Source organism: Ambystoma mexicanum, chromosome 4p (genome assembly GCF_040938575.1).
Source record: "Ambystoma mexicanum isolate Mex_15411 chromosome 4p, UKY_AmexF1_1, whole genome shotgun sequence".
Taxonomy (NCBI): Eukaryota; Metazoa; Chordata; class Amphibia; order Caudata; family Ambystomatidae; genus Ambystoma; species Ambystoma mexicanum.
This window is the reverse complement of record NC_090927.1, coordinates 1,233,325,905-1,233,349,931: the sequence shown is the minus strand read 5'-3', so window position 1 is coordinate 1,233,349,931 and position 24,027 is coordinate 1,233,325,905. Positions and strand designations below refer to the sequence as shown.

The following is a 24,027-nucleotide window of genomic DNA, read 5'->3' as shown; positions in this document are numbered from 1 at the left end:
AAACCTACTGTCCCGGGACAAAGGTACAGTGTGGCATCGGGACCCGGACAGTCTCAACCTCACAGCCTGGCTCCTGACTTTTCGGAATTTGGTACCTTAGACGTTTCGGAGGATTGCCAGAAAATTCTGCCAGCAGCTCAGGCCCCTTCTACCAACAAATCTTACACCTATAAGTGGTGAAGGTTCTGTGAATGGTGTCGAGGACAACAAGGACTACACCCGTTAAAGGTGACTCCGGAGCAAGTTCTGCCTTATCTGCTTCACTTGGCAGAGGGGGGTTTATCTTTCACATCGATAAAGGTGCACCTGGCGGCCATCTCTAGGTTCACGAGGAAGAGACAGTCTCCTTTATTCAGCGACAGGTTAGTGAAGCACTTCATGAGGGTTTTATTTCGAACTTTTCCCCCAGTAAAACATTTTCCACCAATATGGAGTCTCAACGTCGTGCTGGCAGACTTAATGAAACCACCCTTTGAGCCTATGGCCACTTCGGCCATGAAATTCATATCGTGGAAGTTGGCGTTCTTAATTGCTATCACGTCAGCTAGGAGAATCTCGGAACTGCAAGCGTTGGTCGTAGACCCTCCATACCTAAGATTCTTTAAAGACAAGGTGGTTCTGGCAAATAATCCTACTTTCGTTCCGAAAGTTCCTACAATGTTTCACAAACACTCGTCCACTGTCCTCCCTACTTTCTTCGCGACCCCATCATCGGCAGCGGAAAAAGCTCTTCATACCTTGGACGTTAAGAGGGCCCTAAAATTTTACCTACATCGTACACAAGAACTCAGGTCTACTCGACAACTGTTCATTGCGTATGGTCCGTCGACGAGAGGAAATGCAATTTCTAAGCAAGGACTGGCTCGGTGGGTCTCGTCGACGATTGCGTTTTGCCACTCCAAGGCCGGAAGGCCACTGCAAGGGCATCCTAGAGCCCATTCTACAAGATCAACGTCCTCTTCAGCAGCATTATGGGCAGGAATTCCGCTAACGGGCATATGCCAGGCTGCGGCATGGTCGGTGCCCCACACGTTTACCCGCCACTACTGCCTTGCGAGGCAGCATGCGGACGAGGTGCAGATGGGAAGAGCAGTCCTGCGCCATCTGTTTCAATAAGGTAAGCTCTACACTGTGGAGAGTTTTTTCTACCTGTTGGTGACCGTATGCTTTATGGAGGTACAGATATATGGGTAAACTTATTTCTTGTGTACCTATGCATTGTGTATTTTTTGGTGGGTGTATGTTGCATTGCATTCTCACCGCCGTCTTCCAGTTTACTGCTATACAATCTATTCTAAGCATGTGAATCCATGAAAGATCCAATGCTGGAGAAGGGAATAGTTTCTTACCTGTAACTCCATTTCTCCAGCATTGGTATCTTTCATGGATTCACATGCGCCCGCCAGCCTCCCCGGGATGCAATGTATATGTTTGATAGGTTTAACCCTTCCTACTTTGGAGGGGCCGAAATCTGAAGGGAGCCGGGGGCGGGGCTTTTATACCGCTACGTCCTACGGGGCATGCGTATGCGGGCCCCAAAAGGACGTAGATAGGACATAAGTGTCAGAAGTTTTCCTATAGGAAAAGGCTATATATGTGTACCGAGGGGTCCCAGTCTGACGACGGGGAATATTCTAAGCATGTGAATCCATGAAAGATACCAATGCTGGAGAAATGGAGTTACAGGTAAGAAACTATTCCCTTCATGAGGAAAAATGTGCATACGTTTAGAATCATTGTATGCACATTTATCTCATGAATATTAATGTGGGGTATCGTGAAAATCCAACATGGATCTGGACCTCGTAGCTCTTTCGTTGAGACGCCTGGTACCCAGGAGCGGCTTGAAGCCTCTGCTCATTAAGTTTTTATTTTGGTCCCTATATCTCAAGGCAATACTAGACAAGCGATAGACTGCCCAGCTACATCAAAGTTGTTCAGCCAGCAGTGTCTGGTTTAGAGTGTGTAAGTCAAAAATGTGGCAGGGCACCAAAAGTCATGAAAGGAATGTGGTTCACAGGGAGACCACAATAGAATAAGAAATGCAGAATCGCTAGTAACCCCATAGCATGATTAGTATTCTAGAAAGGAGAATCGGAGGAAAACGATATAACCAGTCCGATTGCACCATTACAATGAGTCATATACTGCTACGTCCTGCCCCCCCCCCTCCTCCATACGTCTGAAATATCCATTGTTTGGTAGTTGGCCCTTAGCTGATGGCACAGCAAAACCATAAATATATTGCTGCTCTGCCCACTGGCTTCTGCAGCCAGTCCTCTTTCCCTCCCCCCCGCCCACTTGCGCAAATGGACCACTTTGCACTCAAGGGGTATTCTTTCGCCTTTTTATCCCTCCACACCCTTTTTAGTTTGGGCCATCCGGGGTCACTTGCGACACATATAAGCCCAAACTATTGCATTAGAATACAGATGGGGCAGAAAGGCATATGAGGAGGCACACGCAGCCTGTAGGTGTTTGGTTATGTACCCCCGCCCCATTGACTGCCCATACTAATAACTATGGCCGTTCCCAGCCAGTTATCTTTGAGCTTGCTTTAATCATGCCTTACTAGCAAACATTGTACTTGAAGCGCCGACCAGTGTTTTTTCAATGCAGTCTTCTGAGAGTTAATGACTTAATTGGAGTTGTAAACCCGCTGTTTGTGTAATAAAAATTTCTTACCAGGTTTGCATTCAGCCGTTCAATTTTATAAGCATTCTGTGTGTCCTTCACCGAAGTCCTGCTAAAATCGAGCATTGGCAAAGTCTACTGGTTTGGCTTCTCTTAGGCATTTGGCAGGCACTGCTATTAGATATCCAGGTACTCGCAACATTTTGCCCCTGGTTCAGCTCAAACTGTTGGCATTGCCAATGCTTGTTTCATTGTTAAGTAACTTTTGTATCCGGACAAAAACTTGCTGTGTCTACAACATGTAAAAGTAGCTTTTCAAGTTGCAGATCTTGCTAGCTTTACTTTCCTGTCTTGGACTCGCACACATACTCTGCCTTTTGTGTTTAGGCCTGGACCATGCATGGCCCCTTTTCTCTATGCAACCCCCTTGTATGCTTTTGGTGACTGGTTTCAGCGTTCGTTATTTTTAGTTTTGGCTTTGAGGTGACACTTGAGCCCAAGCCCAAACTAATCCCTGTGCCTCATGCTGAGAAACTAATTTCTTCGCCACACATACCCACCAAGTAACAATGCAAGTGTTTACTTGCCATGGTAGGGACTCCTGCGGGTTTCAGGTGAAAAACCACTGCCACAACAGAGTTCCGATGATCCGTGGCGAGGGGTAGTGTAACACTACTTTGTGGAGAGGCACATCTGGGGCTTGGTGCCATTTTTCACTGTGAGGTGTCACAGTGGCTAACTCTAGTGCTCTAACTCTAGAGAGCAATGTTCTTATTGTTGGGGGCAGGAGGATCCTGAGGTTCCCTTTTCTGGATGAAGTTGGGGTTTTCCTGATGGTTTGGCTGAACCTCATGTGGCTTCAGATTAGGCACATATGAGTCCCCATTACATTGGCAACTCAGGATTATTCGCAAAATGACAGCCTTGCTATGAGGATGTCATCAGTTTTTTGTACTATTAGACCACCTGTGACCGATGACCTGCAGGCAAACGTGTCTGAATGGGGGGGCGGGGATGATTTCTCAGCAGTGTGTCTTTATGGAATGAGAAAAGACAGAAGTGCTGTTGCTTTGTCCCAAGCATGGGCTAATGAATATAAAAGCTCTTTGGGGGCAACTCTGCCTACTCTACTGAGGTGAATAATGTAGGGGTATTATGGGATGAAAATCTAGACATGAGGTTCCAAAATGGGGAAAATTGATTGCTCCAACTCTGCCGGACAGTTAAACATACACCCTGGGAGTAACATGCCATTTTGGTTGGATCTCTTGAGTTCCAAGCTGCACTCTGGCAATGTGTTCTATGTCGGCCTCTCAGGTTAATAGTTAAAGCAGTCCAAAATGCACCAGTCTATATGATTTATCAACGGTCAAAGATAGAAAATCACCATTGCGTGTGGTTTTTCACAGGCTCCCCGCACGACAGTGGATTCTTTTTTAAAATGCTCGGTCTTAAAGATCAAATGTATATAGGAACAAGCGCCTCGTCATCTGATGGCATCAGTCCTCTTGTCCTCTGCTAAAATCTTGGTTTAGGGGCACGGGAGTCAACATATTCTGGATGTTGTCAAAGCCAGATTTATGGAGGGAAGGGGGCTGAGAGTTTTCGGTACAGGTGCCTAGAATACCCTCGCATCGGAAATGACTGCCGTTATAGAGTTCCTTCATGTTCAGAGATTACCTTTTTGTGATGTATGATGGGCTATTTCATAGCCTACATTTGAACCTCGTTTCACTTGAATATGGATTGCCGCATGTTTCAAGTGCACATAAAACATGTTTCTAATACTTCATGCGCCTTATATGGGACTGTCAATGCTTTGGATCCCTCCTTACCCTAAATGGGGGAAAGAAATATTCACTTGCTATGGACTCTTGCTTCCCAACATCTAAATCATTTGGAATGAATCCCTTTTCCTCAAATTCTGGCATCTAATCTGCTCTCAGCTCCTTGTGTGTGCACAAACTCCTAATTTTTCCTTCATTCAGAAATGCATGATTTCTGTAAAGGTAGTACCATAACACACTAATACAAAGGCAATACTATGTAAAATCATTAATAAATATACAATACAAAAATGAAATCTAAGCAAGCCACAAAGAAAATGATGAAAACGAAAGCATTTCAAACTAGCAGAATGCTACAAGAATATTCAGTGCATGAAATTCATATTCTTACATCCGATAAGAATACGATGCACAATCACGAAAACTAGCAGCACCTAGCGCAAGGCCAGGAGAATAGTCTATTTAGAAATTAGACCATCTAGTGCATTGAAAAATCGGCAAGAGTAATTTTCTCCTTGCCATGTAATGGGCAAGGAAAGATCAAATGCCTCTCGCATTCAGTCAGATCAGTGCAAAAAGTGCATTTATCCAAGCAATTCATGTTCCACTTGGAAGTAAATGTAGACAATAAATAATAATGAGCCTGAATTTTCGTAAAGCGCAATCTTTACCTCGGGTTTGTTAAGGAGACTTATGTTAATGCCACCATACCGGTATCACTGGCAAGTAGTTATTAATTGAAGTACTATGAATTTTCTCATTTAATAAATGGCATATTGCCCAATTGTTAATCCTGCAGTTTTATTTATTTGCTTGCTTGTTAGGCGCTTTTACAATAAGAAATACTGTTTCAAAGCGCCCACAGGGCAAGAGAGGGAGCTGGAGTGGTAAAAACAATAAATACAGTCAGTCAAACAAGTTTATTCGGATGTATAAAAACAACCATTAAACGACAAAATACACATTATAGCACAAATCCAGGTTACAATTTCAAGAATCCATCAAACACAGGAAAAACAAAATCACAACACGTAAAAGGAAATGCAATCTTTGCACCATAACCCGATACCATAGATCAGAAGATATTGGTAGGGGTAAAAGAGTCAACCCCCAAGGCCCCCATTACGTTACACATAGTCCCTTAACTAGACCAAATGGTCACAAGACTAATTGTCCGCCCTTGACACTCGGACACAACCCCCCACAGGCCTTTTTCCCAGAGGTGTACAGTTCGCTCCCGACAGGACATTACTATGTGTGACATGTCCAGGTGGAGCAACGGCTCCCAAATAGGGGCACGAGCTAATTGCGATCCCACTATACGGGGCCCGCACATAACCCTCAGAACGTCTCAGGACTTCCCTGACCATTTGACCATTCCTGAAGACCATTTTAACAGAGTCAGAGGGGTTTATACCCTCGCCAGTGAATCTGACTCACCCCACCATCGCTTCCCGGGTCACAAAGGGACAGTTCTCAACAGTACGTAGCCAGTGGAGACATTTGTTAGAGAGGGCATCCCTTGGTTCTCGCCTGCCCAAAGGCAACTTAGGTACCGCATGCAGGAAAACTGTAGCAGTTCTTTTCCCCCCATGTACAGGACTCTTGGAGCTGCGCACCCTTGAACAGAAGCCACATACTCCAATCCCTCCCTCCCTAGGAGGATTGGTTGTCAGGGCGCTTGGGGGACTCTCCCCCAGCAGAGTTGTTTCAGCGCTCCCAGTGGGGTGGCCCCTCTCAGCGTGAGGGTGCATCAGCTGGTCATCCCGAGTAGGGTTCATTGATGCATTGGCGGTCCTTTCGCAGGGTGAAGTATTTAAAGGTTGCTGTGGGGGGTTGGGTCCCTTACCAACTGGGGGCATGCTAGAAGGCTCCCCCGGCGGGTCCGCTCCACCCATCCCCTCCCCTCTCATTCCCCGGGCATCAATCAGTACCATAAGCAGTTTCTTAATGATTGCAATTTCAGAGAGCACTTGTGCACAGGAGCAACAACCGACAGTATGCACTTCCTTCTGTGGTGGAGCAGAGGAGGAATGGCTGCCGTGGGTGATGGACTTGAGAGCCCTGAAGGGGGTTAGATGAGAAAAGAAGCAGGACCCTGAGATCGATGCTAGTAAGGTCTCACTCCATGAGCTACAAATGGGACTGGGCGGGAGGTTATATTCGGTTGCTCCAGTAGTTTCAGTGTCCAATAGATCCAGAGTGGTAGCCGCAGTGGCTGTGGGTGAACAGTCGAAAATAGGACCCGAGATAGATGGAAGAACAGGGGTCAGATGTGGGCTGACAATGGGCGAACTGGGTTGGGGGGTGTCAGAAACAGCAGGTGCCAGGGATGCGAGAGGGAGGACTGACACATCACAGACCCCCACTATGCCTGTGCCAAAGGCATTGGCCAGAGGCAAGGCTTCAGAATTCCCAGTATCGGTGGGCAAAGATTCTTGACAGGCAGTGTCTTCGAATTTCTGACTTGGGAGGGTTCCTTTGCAGCTCTGCATTGGGAGGTTAGCCAGATTACTGGAAGGCCCCCCCCCCCGCATTCGGTTCCTGGGGTGGGTGCTTTCATACCCTCCACGGTAGAGATAGGCACTCGGTATGCAGGGTCAGTATCAGAGCATAAGGAGGCTGAGGTATGAGGCTTTGCTTTGGGCTTAGTTTTGTCAGTTGCACCCTGTTGGCTTCTTCTCTTGACAACCAGGAGCTTTCTTGCTAGGGTATGCTCAGGGGCTTTGGAAAAGGACTCGGAGGACTCAGACCAGAACGTGGGCGGGGTAGATGGCGTGGTAGATGAGAGAGCCAGCCGGTTTCCTGGCCAGTTTCCGTGGCGCAGCATGGCCCCTAACGGACCTCAGGGACTTTATTAGGGACATAACGGAGCCCCCCAGAACTGACCAGTAGAGAACTGAGCTGAAGTCCCGAGTCCGACCCCCAGCAGGTTTTCACGGGCTCTACGCTGTTAGGGAAGTAGACACAAGCAGTCCCAGGTGCAAAACACTCGTCTGCACTTACTTTTCCTTGTCGCCCCGTCCGATAGCCAACACAAGAAGTGCCTCCCTCCACGGACGCCGAACACCAGCGGCGCCAAACACTGCGCCCTTGCCCCGCCGCGGGCTTCACCGCTGTGGGGCTTTTGTCGGCGCAATATGTCCAGGGGCGTGGCCTCCGACAGGAAGTGGAACGTCCCTCCAGGGACCCGGCACCAACGGCGCCAAACACCGCGCCCTTGCCCCGCCGCGGGCTTCAGCGCTGCGGGGCTTGTGTCGGCGCAATATGTCCAGGGGGCGTGGCCTCCGACAGGAAGTGGAACGTCCCTCCAGGGACCCGGCACCAGCGGTGCCAAACACCGCGCCCTTGCCCCGCCGCGGGCTTCACAGTTGCGGGGCTTGTGTCAGCGCAATATGTCCAGGAGGCGTGGCCTCCAACAGGAAGTGGAACGTCCCTCCAGGGACCCGGCACCAGCGGCGCCAAACACCGCGCACTTGCCCCGCCGCGGGCTTCACCGCTGCGGGGCTTGTGTCGGCGCAATATGTCCAGGGGGCGTGGCCTCCGACAGGAAGTGGAACCTCCCTCCAGGTACCCGGCACCAGCGGCGCCAAACGCGCCCTTGCCCCGCCGCGGGCTTCACCGCTGCGGGGCTTGTGTCGGCGCAATATATCCAGGGGGCGTGGCCTCCGACAGGAAGTGGAACGTCCCTCCAGGGACCCGGCACCAGCGGCGCCAAACACCGCGCCCTTGCCCTGCTGTATTTTACATTAAATACATAAAAAACACAATAGTTGGGAGCAGTGGGGGGGGAAAGAAATGAGGACGACCCTACTATGCCTTGTGAGTATTCAGAACGGGCAATTGCAGCAAGGAAGACGGCGGGGGGGGGGGGAGTGGTTGGGAGTCTGAGCTCATGGGTGAGTCACAGATGAAGTGCTAGGAATGTTGAGGGCAACACAGACTGGAGGCACGAGGGGGTATCAGTGCGAGCCTCCAGTGTGCAGGGGGTAAGTTCAAATGCAGAGGACAGACGGGAGCTGGGCCGTTTATGGGAGGTCAGGGCCCCGAGAATGCATAAGGGCCCAGGACACCAATTGCACAACTGTGGGATTCGCAGGGGTGAGAGGAAGGGGAGGAGGAGGAGGACTGGTGCGAATGCTTACCAATTTATCGAAAACCTGGGCAAATCCAGCTCCATTAACCGCTTGAAAAAAATTATATCCCATAAGACTTCTTTGTAGAATCTCAAGTCAGACAGCGTTTTAGGCGAAGCCAACACAAATTGGTTTCATGTAAGATTCATAAATTACTGAGTCGAAGACCAAGCTTGCAGACTACACTGTTAAGGAGGAGGGGTTGCATATTTTTCCCTGAGATCTAGCGAGGTTATCTGGATTGTCCCCGTAACTCTGCCCCATACAAGATGACAATACGGACCTGTGCTTTCTATGCTTGCCAACGTATCTTTGTGTAAAATGTTATGTGGCTCCTGCCGTTTTTAAAAGCGTACACTTACTGTGGGCAACGTGATCTGTCCAGGACCCATTTACTTAATAAACATCACTGGAGCCTCTTTCTGCATGTATCAAATTCGATGCTAGAACCCTGTAGGGCCCTTAGCCCTTCCCAAACTTCTGGAGAAGGCACTCGGCTCCCAAAATTCATGTACCCTTTCGTTTCTGGCTATGAAAGAATATTTCATGGACCTTACCTAGGAAGCACATTCTTCTGCAGAACCTACTGTTCTGCCATTATAGCCTTTATCTGCTACCTCCTCCGCCATTGGTTCTGTAGTCCTCTGCGAAAATCTGCCACCTTGCACACCATCAGGTGCTTTAGATATTCTAAAAGATGCCCGCTCCCTAGGATGGCTTTGAAGAGGAAAGTACCCAGTCTATGTAAACCTTGACTGCATGGAAACGTTATGTATTTTCTGGGAGTCCCCATTCGACAGAATCCCTCATCTGAGTAGAATCTCATCCTCGGTTTTAGCCATCAGTGGTAAGACCTCTGGGCGTTTCCATATGCTAAGACATTCCGGGAAAAGTTTGACCGATTTAGGTAAAGATACATTCTTATCAACCACTCGTTAAGAGAATTGCTGTGCAATACAATGCTGTTCTGGCTGAGATCTATCTGGCGTCTCATGTTGGGTTCTGTGTTCCTTAGTGATGGTTGTCTTGTTATGGAATACATCTTTCAACAGGACATTTGCACCAGGAGCCTTCAGCAGTGAAGAAATGGTTTTGGAATCTGTTGGGGGAACCTATATCTGAAGTCAGTCTTACATTTATGTAGCGCGTGCTGACATTTTGAAAAGAGAATGCATTTGGGACAGATGTGCCACAGCAGAAATGGACCCTCGCTTATGCAGGGCTTAATGAAACAAGATGCTACTGTTGTTATGGAGTCTTTGCTGCACCACATAGATATTACAACATGTGGTATGTGGATTGGAGCATGTATGAGGGACGCTCTTGAGTGAGGAACTCCAAGCTTAATGTGTACATTATGGAGAATATTGTTGATTCCCCCTTTTGAATGGTGTAGCTCTTTTAGACCCAACAACAGACTAAGAGTTGAGATCATTCAGTGAATTTGCTTCTAGCTTTTTCTAAGCAGATTTGTAACACTTTTAAAAAACTTTTCTCAATAGAGGTAGGATGAATCGGTTATCTCCTGGCATTCTAAGACAGGAAACAGTCTACATGTCAGCTCCTCTGCCCACCTCTCCCTCCAGTCTGCAAAGACAAACAGCCGGGAACAACTAAAAGGTTGATTCTGGCCGACCTCTTCCTCTAAATGGAAGTCAAAACATGGACTGCTTCCTTCATAACTAATCTTCTCTAGGGAGTGACACAAACATTAACCACACTGATCTTCTGCCAGTATTTGGAAGGACTTGTATGCACGTTCCTTGGTAGGAATGAGTTTTCTACTGCCTCTTCCAAACTCCTATCTTACACTCCCCTATTGCAGCTGGTGTCCTGCACTCTCTTTTTGGAGGTGGTCCGAGATTGCCTAGTCCGTCGTCCCCTTATGCCTAATGACTGGATAGGGGCTGAGATGCAAAAGGACACTTATGTCCAGGTTCTGGTTTGGCTTCCCCCATCAGCATTTTCTATGCTTCTTACTGAGAAAGAGACACTTTCATTTGGTATTTCTGAGGCTCTGCCATTTTCCATCAAGCCAATGACAGAATTAACTTCCCATTTGAGGATTCAGGGAGTCTGCGCACCTGTATCTGGACCACTGGCTTAATTGGGCTTCAAGTCACCTGAAAAGCAAAATCTGATCTTAGGTACAGCTAAACCGTTGCATTGTGGAATCCTACATGCAGTCAGTGCGCATTTCGAAAATCTGTCAATGCAGCTTCCGTTCAAGGTTCGCCTTTCAGCAGTATGTCACAATTTACTCTTGCATGTTACAGAAAAGAAATGTATATTCCTGCCTCTCAATAGGTGCAAAACCTGCACATAGACACAAATTTGATGAATAGATGGTCTCATTAGAATCATGAGTTGGGAATTCATTAAATTGGGAGACATTTTTCAAAGCCGTGGCTTCCTGCAGATGAAAATGTTTGATCCTTAACTCTATATGAAGGGCTAATTTTAAGCCTCATGGATGGATCAAGATCTTCCGTGAGATGATTGAATTGGGACAATGTAAGAGCTTTAGCCTTTTCACATTGTCTGCTAATTCTGGAAGTTCTAATACATTTTAAAAGTAGAAGGATGTGTTCCCTGTTCTTCATTGAGAGTTGAGCTTATGGTTTTTGGACCTCATCAGACTACCCAGTAACCCTCCCTTTCGCCTCACATGCAGACTGACCTGTTAAGCTAGTGCATGGTTCTGCAGATATATTGTACTACTACCCCCATGATCTATGGCTGTTCTATGCTGGCTAAAGCTGATGGGAATTCTAGTCCAAAATCACTGCAGAGCCAGTGTGTGCAGACACCCTGAACAAGGAGGAGCTTTAGTACTACACCGATTTGGTTATTGCAAGAAAAGTTGGTCATTATTATTATTCAGGTGGCCAGACATCCTTCCACCCAATCCCAGTATTGTAGTAAGTGGCTCCAACTCTGTCATCAGTGTTTGGGGAGGCAGCGCAATCCTTTGATATGCACTCCAGATGATGCTCTGATGTTCATTTTGGAACTGTATGGGTCAGGAATCCAGGTATCCTCTTGCAGGTCTTATTACTCCAATTCAAGCTATTCATTCAGTGGTGACTCGAAACACGTGTTGGATGTTGTGAACACTAATATGCCTGTCCTGAATACAGATATATAAGTTTCAAAAGTGTTTGAGCAGCTATTTACTTTTCAACTTATAACCTTTGGTTATGACATTGAATGTCTTGAATTCTGTGTTTCAGAAACTATTTCCAACACACACGTTTGAGTCTTGGGTTTAATAACAATTGTTTTTCTATTTATTGAAGCTGGTTGGGCAACAGCTCCTTCCACCCAGACTTGCGCAACATCTAGACCATCTAATCATCTTTGAAAATAATCCCAACTGCCATCGTGGTTGATTCAATGTTCTGATGCCCAATTACTCTGTAACTTTTGAGTTGGACCTTGTCTCCAGCGTTTTATTTATTTAAAAAAATCATGTTAAACTAGTTTTCAAGTGTCTGTTTTGTTGATCTCAGTTGCTTACAGGTCAAAAGACAGATAATGGCCAACTGCATTTTGCAAAGATTTAACGCAAGAAGAACAGTATACAGAGAGTTGGTATAATCCATTTGAGAATTTCTTTAGGCCTTTAATTACTATAGGCAAGGAAGATGGAATATTGTTTAGGAATTTAAATTGGGCAAGAAATTAAGGTAAGCCTTAGCAAAATTATAAAGTGTTTATTTTAATTTTTAATTTAACTTGTTATCATTGGAAAATAGTACATTATAAAGTAACAAATATCCAGACGAAAAAAGTTCATTTGCAATAAAAATAGTTTCGAAATAATCTGCATAAAATGATGTAGACATTACCATTCTTTGCAACAATATATCTTCTACATATAAACAATATATTTTTGAGACAAATGATCCATAACCATTGGCAGAAAAAAATCACAAAGCAGGAGCAGTCTGGAAGAATCGCTAGTCGATGCACAAGGGAGAGCAGTGTAAAACATGTCTTAAGGACAAACTTAAAAATGCAAATCATGGATGTAGACCAAATCTCATACGAGATGTCGACTAAATCACATTTTTATTTCTTGACGAGTGTAGTTAAGTTTTGCACCCTAATGTCCCAATTTAAGCAGCTATTTGATTTCCAATAACTTAACGAACGTATGCTTCTTTCGTTTCAAGAGCTGCAGACCTGATGAATATCTGAGAATAGAGAACAGAAGGTTTCTTTGAGAAGGTACACCTACAATGACAGTTGGCAAACCATTTCCCAGATGATGTTAATCTGCCAACATCCCAAAACATGTTAATATCTTTTTTATTTGTTTGTGCTTGACCAACCGGGGTCAGCAGGCAACAGCTTGCAGGCTGTCATCCTTATGGGAGTCTAGTATCCATGCCATGCATTATCCACTACTGCATGTAATGCAAAGGTGGCTTTATATTGGTATGAAGTTTTGAGCACATTTGTGACAATTATGAAGGTGCTAATTCGTCCAGCCAGTTTGGATGACTTTTCCCACAGTGCATTTCATCACCCAGAGGGGATGAAACTATACAACATTGAGGCATATGTCAGCAAGGATTTAGGCAACTCTAGACCTTTGACATTTGTAAATTCTGGGGCCTGTGATCAAGAGCTGAGCATTTTAGTTGTTTTTGCACAGTCGATTTCAATCTAGGTATTTACTGAAATAGGTAGCAAGTGATTTGCTAAAATATATTTCATTTTGGTAATTCCAGCCGTTTGCCACGCCTTGCAGTAGGTTTTATTCTTGAATCACAACTGACAGGTTCTTCAAATTAATGGTTGTTTCAGTAAGTTTTCACACATGACTGTAGTGCTTTCTCCAGTTTGCTTGATTGTGGTAGACTCAAGGGAGGGTAGAAGTCATTCTTAAGGGTTTGTCCATTGCAAGTAGACAGTCAAGTGTGTTGAGCAGCACAGATTCTTTTTCAATGCACATTGTGCTGAGGTATGAGGGAGCACTTGAGCGGAGGGTCAGCAGGTCCAGAGGCTCTGGGGAGGGAAGTAACCACTAGGGTCGGTATATGGTGGACACCCCCCAGAGCTTCACTGCACTCCCCGATCTTTTGTTCAGGTGGACACTATGATAAAGGCAGGATCAGGATTATAGGAAAGTGAGTGAACTGAGCATACAGGCTGGAGGTGTGGGGAACGCCTCCTCAGAAATACAGCTTCAACGAACTTAAGGTATTTGAGCGAGCAAGGGATTTGCAGATCCTCGCAAACTGCAGCACATATGTTTACCATGAATCCTGAAGTTCTATGAAGCCAGACAGCCTGCAGACCTTGCATTTGGACAGAGTTGCCAGGAAGTAGGAAGCCAGCTTGTGAGGAGAGTGCCGTTTCACCTCAAAATGACAGAAGAACACTTAAAACCTTTGACTTCCGCTCCAAATAAGACTCAAGTAATTATTGGGCACGCCAAACATGGCAGCCACAACACCTGAGAACCTCGCTGAAGAGAGGGAAAACACATGGTGGGAAGGGGAACCAGGAAACCATAAACCATCCTGGGACTTGGGAGTAAGGGGGAAATGGCCGAACTAATCCAAGGCATTATCATGGTAATTGGATAAACCCAGGCAGTATAAAGGGAAGCCGACAGTGTTGTATTTAGGAAGGCAAAGTGCAAGATACCAAGAGAAGTAGTTTATGGAGTAGTGCGGCCCATTCCCCATCACTGCTTAGATAGGAATAAAAGCAAATTTGCCAAATTGTGCTGAGGTCGCTAGTCCAGATCAGAGCAAGGGTCAGAGAAAGCTGATGGGAGCTGATTGCAATCTTCGCTTGCTCGTGGCTACAGTCCAGAGCCTGGTGAGAACACTAAAAAGAAGCAGCACACCCCAAAGACTGTTGTTTGCTCAGGCCCAGTCGCGTGACCCTTTGTGGGTGAGAATAACCTGTCTAAAAAGTGGCAGGGGTGTAGGAGGAGGGGGGTGGGAAATCCCCGATGGATAACCGTTTGAGTATACCCATACAGGGAATGAGAAGTACTTGATGGGAGGTGTGTGGTCTACATCCCAAGAGCCTAGTTAGACCGCCCATCTCCTTTGTGTACAATAGTTCAAATACATGTTTGAACAAAACTAGTAAAAAGAAACTATTAGGACAAATATATCAAAATTGCCGTTTTGATTTTTGGCCATTTTTGGATATTTGTTTTCTATTACACTTTGTAGTGTCCATCTTCACAACTTGTCAATAGCAGGAGGAGCTGGACTATGCTTTAACTCCTCCTTTCTCTACGTTCCATCAGGCAGTACCGCAGCATTGCTACGGTAAGCAAAGGCTGGAACACTGGCAGATTGGGAAAGATCACATAGAGGAAAACAGCAAGGGGAGAAAAACCTCTTCCCCCATGATGTGTAGAAAATAACAGGAAAAAACTTCTGGGAATAAACAAATAAATAAAACCAAAAAGGAACTTCTACACCAACCCTATTCTTACCCAGCAAAGGTAGGAAACAAGGAACATAAATGCAAGGGGACTCTGCCAACGACTTTGGGAAAGACATGACGCATTGAGACACACTGAGATGTTGCTCTAGGCTTCTTGTATAGTGAGAAGTTACCTGGAAGTGAAAGAGAGGACAGGAAGTTGGAAAACAGCCATCTTGGATTGGGAGCTCAAAATTAGAGCCCACCATCTTGGAATGGAATAAACAAAAGGAATGCCCATTTTGGGGAGGTCCCCTGTGGAAAAAGGTGTAGTTGCAGACGTGAGCAAAGAAGGCATGGTGATGGGTACACTTCCCGTGGAAGAGCTGACCTCACGATTTGTGGTAAAAGCATGAGTGGGTACCATGCCATAGGTGTAGGTAAGTGGGGATCTGCGGGAGGTTTGTGATGGGGTTGTAGGCCAACATATAGGGACCAATGAAGTATGGTTTAGTCTGTAGCATCTGATGCAACCCTGCAACATTTAGATCAGGCAAGTGCAGCTGAAGAGGGGAAATGCTGCAGACGGTACAAAATTCAAGATAAACAGGAAATACACATCCATGAGGTAGGTCTAGGAAGTTCCAGGTAAAGCGGGAATAGTTCTTGGGCGCATCGTGGCACAGGGAGTGAGGCAGGCGGGCAGCAAAGACCTGGAGGCAAGAGATATGATTGAACGGAAGTCTTTCTGAACTGTAGATGGGTTTGATCAACCCTGATAGTAGTAGGCAGTTAATTATAAAGGATAGCCCTAGCGACACCCAAGGTCCTGGAAGAAGCTGATCTCAAGGGCTAGCCGGGGCAGCGCTTAATCAGTTTGTGTTGTAAAGCCAGCAGGCCAGTGCCTGGTAAGACTGCTGAGTAATGCATAGTGACTTTAATGTGTTCTGGGGTTCCAACTGGGAGCTCTAACTTGGAAGTCCTGGATACCTCCAAATTACTCTTATTCTCCCGGCTCACTAGAGCACTGGCCTATTCCTACGGCGCAAAGTGACCAAGTACTAGATGGGTTACTCGAAATTATGGCCCCAGAAATAACATATTTGATCAAAATCCTAGTAAATGACTTGTATTATTTTATTGTCACAAGCAAAGGTGAGTATCCATAAAAAGTACAGTCTAAAAAAAAATGCTAAGTCAGTCTAAACAAAGCCAATGACATTACAAATAAAATATTGCCACAGTGCACTATTATTTCAGAACACGTGCTGGAAGTTTCAGATCACATATAGTGAGTCTTGTGAAGTTGGAATGTAGTGTTTCTGAATACAAGGAATACTAAAATTCATAAACTCTTTATCCCTAATTCTGACACACTTTCCCACTAGCTCATTTCACTTAATCATAAAACGGGTTTGGTTAGCTTGATTAATCATGCCTATTTGATCTTTGGTGTATTGTCGCTATTGAATTCACTTGTATTGAAGCATTGACGTTAGCATTGCAGCTCACATTATACATTTTTGCTAATTCAACCTTTATAATAATGTCCCATAGGAAAAATAAATGCATATACCACTGTAAACCTGCCATTCACATAACAATCGTACTATTTTTTGCCTTATTTACTCATGTAAATATTAGGGCCTGATTGATATATACTCTTCTATGTCCTCTGGCCTTCTGCTTATAGATCCACGGTGTTCATATGTAGAAATGATGAGTAAATGTATTTAAACATACACGCTTGATCAGTGTGCTTCATCTTGGGTCTGTCTGCTGGACTCATTTGTAGCCTCTCGGGTAATGTAGAGAAGAGGCTGGCCTCTTTGCTTGCTCTGGAGCAGGAGAGTGAGTCTTTGCTCTGTAATTCAGGGGCGTGGGCAAATGTTGCCTCTGCCTTGTGCAGCCCGCTCTGATACTCGATCACAAGTGGCGCAAAAGGCAAAGTCTCCAAAATGGCTACTTCCCTAAACTTCTAGTACGTGTTGTCCTGTGATAGGTAATTTGGCATGGCCTCGACCTCCTGTCTGGTAGATGGTGGCAAAGCCAAATGATGGACTGTTGCGGCTCCCCAAATATACGTCTCCTTGAGTCGTCTGGGGCCGCTGACAAAAACCTTTATGTTCAAAAGTATGCCAGAGGAGGAGGGTTTATTTTTCCATTTCAAATATAGTTCTCTTTTTAAGGGATCTTGCTCATTATTTTCCTCCTGAACCTTTTGTCGTTCTGTCTTGGGCCATTAACCTTGCTCTAATATTGAAAGTTTCTGAAGCTTTTAAACATTTACATTGCTGCCTGTTGGGAATCATTACTGTAAAAACCACCCTCCTCACTGACTACCTTTGCAGGCAGAAAGAGTGAGTTTAAGGCCAATGGTGTGGTTTTTTCCCATAAAAAGTGCACGAGCCACTCTACTTTTCACTCCTAGTTAAGAGTCCTATCCTGCAGAAGATCCTCCTTCTGACGTTTTCTGTGTCTCCACATCCAAGATCAGCTGCAGGAGAGTGTTCATCACTATGAACCTGAGCTTCCACATCTCCTGCTCAGAGTACCGGATTGTTGCCAAGTTTGGTTGACATTGGCTCGGGGTGGGGATGCTAGTCTCTGAAGTGATTATTGTGCTCATGACCACAGGCTATGTGGCTACACCGATTTGAAGGGGTGGGGTGTTTCTTTGCTGAACATCTGCCCCTATACTACCTTTCCTTTGCCTCCTTTTGCTAAACACTAACTGGACACTACAGTGGGAAAGATGCCAGTGTGGTGGTGGGCCTATTTCACAGCATTTTCTTCCCCATAGACAGGTCGATAATACTCTTAGTACACATTTAGCCCTGTGCATTTTGCTACTTTCCGAGTGAAGGAATCTGAGGAAAGTGTCTATTAGAGGGAACGTTTTATTCAAGAAATGTTCATGACCCACCCCCGGTCTTTCTCTGAGTCTCCCCCTTGCCCCTCGAATATTAGCCTTCATTGATGTTGGCTAAAATCTCAAGTTCCTTTGGCCTTTGTTGGTACGTTCATGTGTGGGGGGCATGGGTGGCCAATTGTCACTGTGGCCCATGAATTCAGTCTTTGGCTGGAGCAATTTAAAATTGGGAGCAATCTGTAGGTGGAGGATTGTATCCATCAGAAAAAGCATTACAAAAGGTACATTTATTTGTAATTTATAATTTAACATTTATAATGTCATGCTTATAGGATTGGACGCCTACCACTAGTTGAGCATTATTTTTTTAAACATTATTAAACGTTTATAAATTACTTTACAAACTCTGTTTAGTGCAGGCCAAAATGAAAATGCAAAAATCTGTTAACATATGATGTTCATTTTGTTCAGGAATTGGTCTCGCGCAGATCTTGGAGAAAGTATGCTCGAGAAAGGTATTTACAGAAGTGTCCATTTTAATATGATCATCTTTCTTTGCTCATTCAGATAAATACCAACAATGTTGTCTTGAAGACCGGATTTGATTTCTTGGACAACTGGTAAAGGTCTCCGAAGCAATCTGAAACCGACTTCAAGAAAAGGACACATTTCTCCCTGTGTTTTTGATTTTGCCAGCATATGTGCATTTTAATTTTTCATTGGAAATGTATTGTCCCCAGAATACTTTATTGTATAACACTTTCCAATTTCTGTAGTCCGTTGATGCAGCTATTTTATTGAACATTGTATTTAACTGTTATGTATGAATAACTCAATGTATACTTTCATGTAGATTGTCAGTTTCAGAAAAACCTGCCATTAATGTTTTTAAAATGTTCCTTTATTCTTGCCACATATGCTTTTAAAGTGTTTATTCAGACTTATAGCTCTACTTGTTAACATTTGGGTTGCACGCACTCTGGTCCTTGGCATCTTGGTCTAATCGGTTCAGTGTGCTAGAGAGCATCACTTTTGTTTATATCCTTAACTCAGTCAGGTGTTTCTAATTTCGCCCCTCTGCATTGAAGTGCTTTTGTGCTTTCGAGGTAATGAATTAGTGACCAAACAGGCCCAATCTGGACCCTTTATTTTTTGATTTTTGAGAGCTCTAATCCTGGTATTATATTCTTCCAGTTGACTTTCCAAACTCTGGTTTCTTGCTTCAATGCAAGCCTCGTGCTCTACCAACTGGTGAAACAGTGGTGAAATAAGAGATTGTGCCTTTCTCTTGCACTGTAAGTAATGAGAGCAGATCACTGTTGCACTAACCGTCAAGGTAGCGTGTATTTGGGAGGCATGCGTCTATGATAGTTGGCCTTGAGGATGGCTTTCTCACTTGGAAGAAGCACACCACATGGGGAAAAAATGTCATAGCCTTAGGTGAATGTTTTTTTCCTGGGCTGGCATCTTGATTTAGGGATCTGGGAGCAGCAATTACAGGGCTTTCTCCATAGAGAGAGCTCCAATGCAAGTTCTTTCAATATGGCGCTGAAGCTCCATATCCCTTTCCGATTTCTAGGATGTTAAATTGTAAAGTTGACTTACCTCTGGTAGAAGATTCTATCCTTTATTTGTAGGTAGACTTGCAGAGTTTCAAAGATCTGTAGAATATCTTTGGTGGTCTTGGCAGGTCTTGCTGATCCCTCAATGACACTGTATGTCATAGGTGTCTACTAAGACCATGAATAGTTTATTTTGCTTGTCGAGACAGTTGGGGTGTATAAGTGTCCTTGACGTTGAATACACATCCCTGTAGAGGTTCTAGTCTTCTTATTGAGTCAGTGCCTAGGTGGCTTTTATGGCTTTTCTATGTCCTTGGTTATTCCTTTGGGAATTCTTCGGGCTTGCCTTCTGTTTCACCCTGCCCTCTCCTTAGTCGATTTCTGTTATTTCTTGATCAAGTCCTCTCCCCTCTTTCTCTGCATTCTCCTTGGGCGCCGTATATCTCGTTGATCAGGACAGCCACCCTTTCTTTGCCTTCGCCTTGGGCGTTTTCTCTTTCTATTGGGTCCAAGCCTTCACCTTTGCTTTCTAGGTCCTTTCTTTGATCAGAGCCTCTTGTTGCACTGGGTCAGAGTTTGAGCCATTTTACTCTGTTCTTTGTCTTTGGCCCCTTGTTCCCTAAACCTTACCTTGAGTAGAGCGTCAGCCCCATCTTTTTTTAGCCCCTTTGGCCAAGCCTTCTGCTTTCCCTTCCTTCTCTCCCTCAGGTCCTTCCTTGCCCATAACTTCAATTTTTACCCTTGTGGTCCTTCTCTTGACAACTTTCTCAATGTTTGTAGGCCACTGCCTCAAGGTCCTTCTCTCCGGTGAAGAAATCTCTGGGCATAAGCCTACCACCTTGCTGCCACCTTCTGCCTGTCTCTTGTTTCTGGGGATAAGCTGCCTGGCTCACTGCTCTCTCTCCTTGGGAGTGAGTCAACTGCGTGCCCCCTTCTCTTCCTCATTCACGTTCTCTTCCTATTTCCTGTCATTGCCTCCTCTTCCCCACATTTCTCCGTTTATCTCCTTTCTGCCGTTCCAACACTTCTCTACTCCACGTCTCCAATATTGCCTTATCTTCAGCCTTCACTTGTATTGGCTTGGTCACCCTCCACTCTACCTCTCCTCTCCTTCGGTATCATTTCTACCTTAATGTGAGCTGCCACTTCTCTTATCCAGTTCACCTGTATCTGCTCTCCTCCACGCAACATCTTCTCTTTGTCCCTTTCCCAAGGTCTTAATTAGTCTGCCTACTCTTTTGCTCTCCCGGTCTTTGACTACCTGGTCTGTACTGCTCAGTTGTGGCCCCCCCTCCTACTCCTCCTCCTCCTCCTCCTCCAAAAGGCCTACGGGTCTCTATCACTAAATCTCTTCAGATCAGCACTCCAGCCCTTGCTTTCCCACTCTGCTGGGAGCTGACCCATATATAGGGATGGTACTTAAAATTGTATACTTGATTTGCAAGAGAGGTCACGTGACCTGTCTGTGCATGTTTAGTGGCTGCCTTGTAATCCACTACTCCTTGTGGAAAGTATGCGGCCTGCCATATTTGATCGCTTACCTGAATGGTCTTACTGTAGCTGGAGGGGCTTCCATGCTATTGGATTTGATTTGGCCAACTTCTGAAGCCAGCAGGTTGGTATGTACTCTGTAGTTCCTTTGAGGCATTTGGAAGCAAGCTGAAAACATGTTTCTCCTGTATTGTACTTTAAGCAGGCTTTTTCTCATTGATCTCATTGATTCTAATGGGCCAGCTGTTTGCTGGCCACTCTCCACTTCTTAGTTACATCTTTGAGCGAAACATTAGCCTTCCTCCTTTTAGGTTCTGTCTTTGGTGTGGAAAAGAGGTTAAGTTATTTTTGCGTGTTTTGTTGCTGCACTGCAAAGGGTTGTACTATGCCCCAACTCTCTAGGTGAGAAGGGTATAGGACCTTCGTGAATGCCCTCTTTGGGGTGTGGAAGACAATTCTGTGGGGGTGCCCAGGCACTCACTAAAGTCTTCCTGCCTCTGAATCGAAGTTTCTCTTGAATCCATTCCAGAATTTGCTTGGGAGATGTAGTCGTTCCATGGTTAGTTTATTAGCAGGGTCTGGGTAACTCCTTCCTGGCCTCGAGAACCTACTTGGGGTTCCCCATATTCTTCTATTTTCCAAATCCATAGTTGATAGACAGGCCTTCGGGAAGGCACAACAGAATGTTTTGCTTTTGAAAAGGACTGGTTGACCTGGCCTGAGGATAAAGCTTTATGTACTACAGCTGTCTTCAGGGTTCTGGGGATGCCGTTCCCTGCATCATGTGACGACCACAGGGACACTTTATTGCAGACTTTAAGTCTTGTTTTCCGGCTGTGTGCTTACTGGTATATTGCGATCTCCCTAGTCTTACCTTCGTTGATAGATTTTTAATGAGAATATTTATAAGTTACATTTGCAACAATGAATCACTACCTAATGCAATCTGCCTCCAACACATTACAGAAATGTTGAGTGTGTAACTCTGATCTTTACCCCATCTATTCTTAGCATCACTTTTTCCACAAGTCTGTTACCTTCAATTGTAATTTGCACAGTGTGTACTTCAGGGATGCCAGGAGTTTCTTGATGACACCCTTCTTAGCCTTTTCTGCACAAAGAGATCCCAGAATGGTGTGTGCTATATAGATTATCTCTTGCTCATAGTACTTCTACTATGATGGTGTAATGTGCTTTTTCGTTCTTTAAGATGGTATTGTTTCCCCCAGCTATAGTTTATTACTGAAGTGCATTGATCAGTTACTTTTCCTTTTCCATAGAGCAGTGACCACATAACACTTAAATCACTTCCTTTACACTGAACCATTCTGACCAGAGTGCCATAGAGCATTGACGTTTATACACAAAGGGCTCCTTGATCATTGCCTCTAGTGAAGTGCATACATTAATCAGAAGGTGGACCTGCAAATTGTATTGAATACCTCTGAGTCGTGTTTAGTGTATAATGGTGCATGTATAGGAGTATATGGAGCTGCTCAAGGAGTACACAGAAGAAACTGACCCTTTCAATATAAAGGATCACGTTTCTGTGATTAGAAATGCTTGGAGTATTGTTACAATATGTTGACGTCTGAAGACATAATGCGATTGCTAAAGCACAAAAGCAAAACTTCAGAGTGGAAGGGAAATTTTAGCACAAGCTAGTGTCCATGGTGCCTTAGAACATATTAGCATATTTATAGTTGTGTCCAGGCATTCCTTTCAAAGAAGATCTTCTCAGGTTACTTTGGCAATCTGAGTATTGCCTAATATTCCAATGGGAAGCTTTTGGGGATGAGGGATTATCCCTAGATCTTGTGTGCGTCATCTTTTCTGTGCCCGTAATTTTCTTTCTAGCTTTGTTGCCTCACAGCTAGTTCTTGGCCCCAAACCTTAATTCTAGCTGCAGTCTTCATTGCACCAGACGTGGCAGTGGTCTGCATATGATGGCACTTTGCAACATTCCCAAACAGTATTGTATTTGATATTTGGAGCAAGGACTCCCTCCAAACAAGTTTAGATAACTTGAGGAGGAATTAAGTACATACTTTGGAGTCTTCGTTCATGAACATTAATGATAAACATGTACTGTCTTCTGCTGAAATAATTAAAGGGCATGCAATACACGCTCTGCTCGCCAGGTTCCAGTTCAACATTTGTTAATTTTGGATTCCAGCAATGACCAATAGAAGACATCTTAATCTGTGTCCTGATCTTTGCTCTCAAGATCTATACAATAGCAGGGAATTGAACTGCAGTTTTATTGGAGCATATGCTCGATGGAACCACTTGGGCAAATTCACAAAAATGCTCCAGTGGGCATCACAGCCCTGATTGACAGATGAATGCGCATTCGACTGCGGCAGTCGTTGTGCTTATTCCCTTGATGGGAACCCAAGGGAGTGTACAATGCTGCCAGCAGCGTCTTCAGAACCCAGGAAGCATTTGCGTGGCCAAATAGAAATTTGATGCTTAGCATGTGTTGGTATGTTTTTATGTTTCTACTTACCGAATGAAGGTGTAAATGTAAAAATGTAATTTGCATTGATGGGCAAATTCATGCTGCCTTCCCTTTCCAACCATTTGAGTAGTTGTGCTCTTGTGTGAATTGTCACCCATGTATACATGGGGAATGTGGTAGAACTTGCTGCCATACTAACCAAGCCTCAACAGATGTATCCTGCCTCTGTTCATTGAAGGGGGATATATTGCGTAAAGGTGCTGGAATGTCTCCCATTGTTTTATTTTTTTAATAGGTTGACTTTTTACTAAGTTGTGCTCTGTATGTGGTCATATTTTATACCAAAACTAGCCTTTATTAAAGTCGGATTTAACTGAGCATTTTTTTTTCTTCATGGAATTGTATGTATAGGAGAATTCTGAGTTTTTCTTTCACATAACCTTTGCTCTTTGTTATACTCTCTCTAGGGTTTGTAGTATGTCGAACCTCCATTTGCCTATCAGTCTACCATTTATTTGTTGAGCGGTGGTCAGTGAGGCGATGAAGCTCCGACTGCACCAATCTTTTTTTACATTCAGACCGTTGCAACTGCTAAATGTGTATAATCCTTCCAAAAACACAGGCCGATAGCTGCAGCTACTAAGTGTTGCCTGGTGGTCAGACAGATACTCCATCATGAGAT

The 24,027-nt window shown here is 44.7% G+C and overlaps 1 protein-coding gene across 2 annotated transcripts in view; it reads left to right on the top strand.

Annotated features, from left to right (window-relative positions):
* C4PH1orf198 (chromosome 4p C1orf198 homolog) overlaps positions 1-23,723 on the top strand; it is a 215,056-nt gene extending 191,333 nt beyond the window's left edge. For both annotated transcript variants that reach the window (XM_069606890.1, XM_069606889.1), the window contains exon 4: positions 18,399-23,723. In XM_069606890.1, the coding sequence (XP_069462991.1) occupies positions 18,399-18,455 (57 nt within the window). In that variant the 3' untranslated portion in view covers positions 18,456-23,723. The remainder of the gene's footprint in view (positions 1-18,398) is intronic.
* Positions 23,724-24,027: the final 304 nt, after the last annotated feature.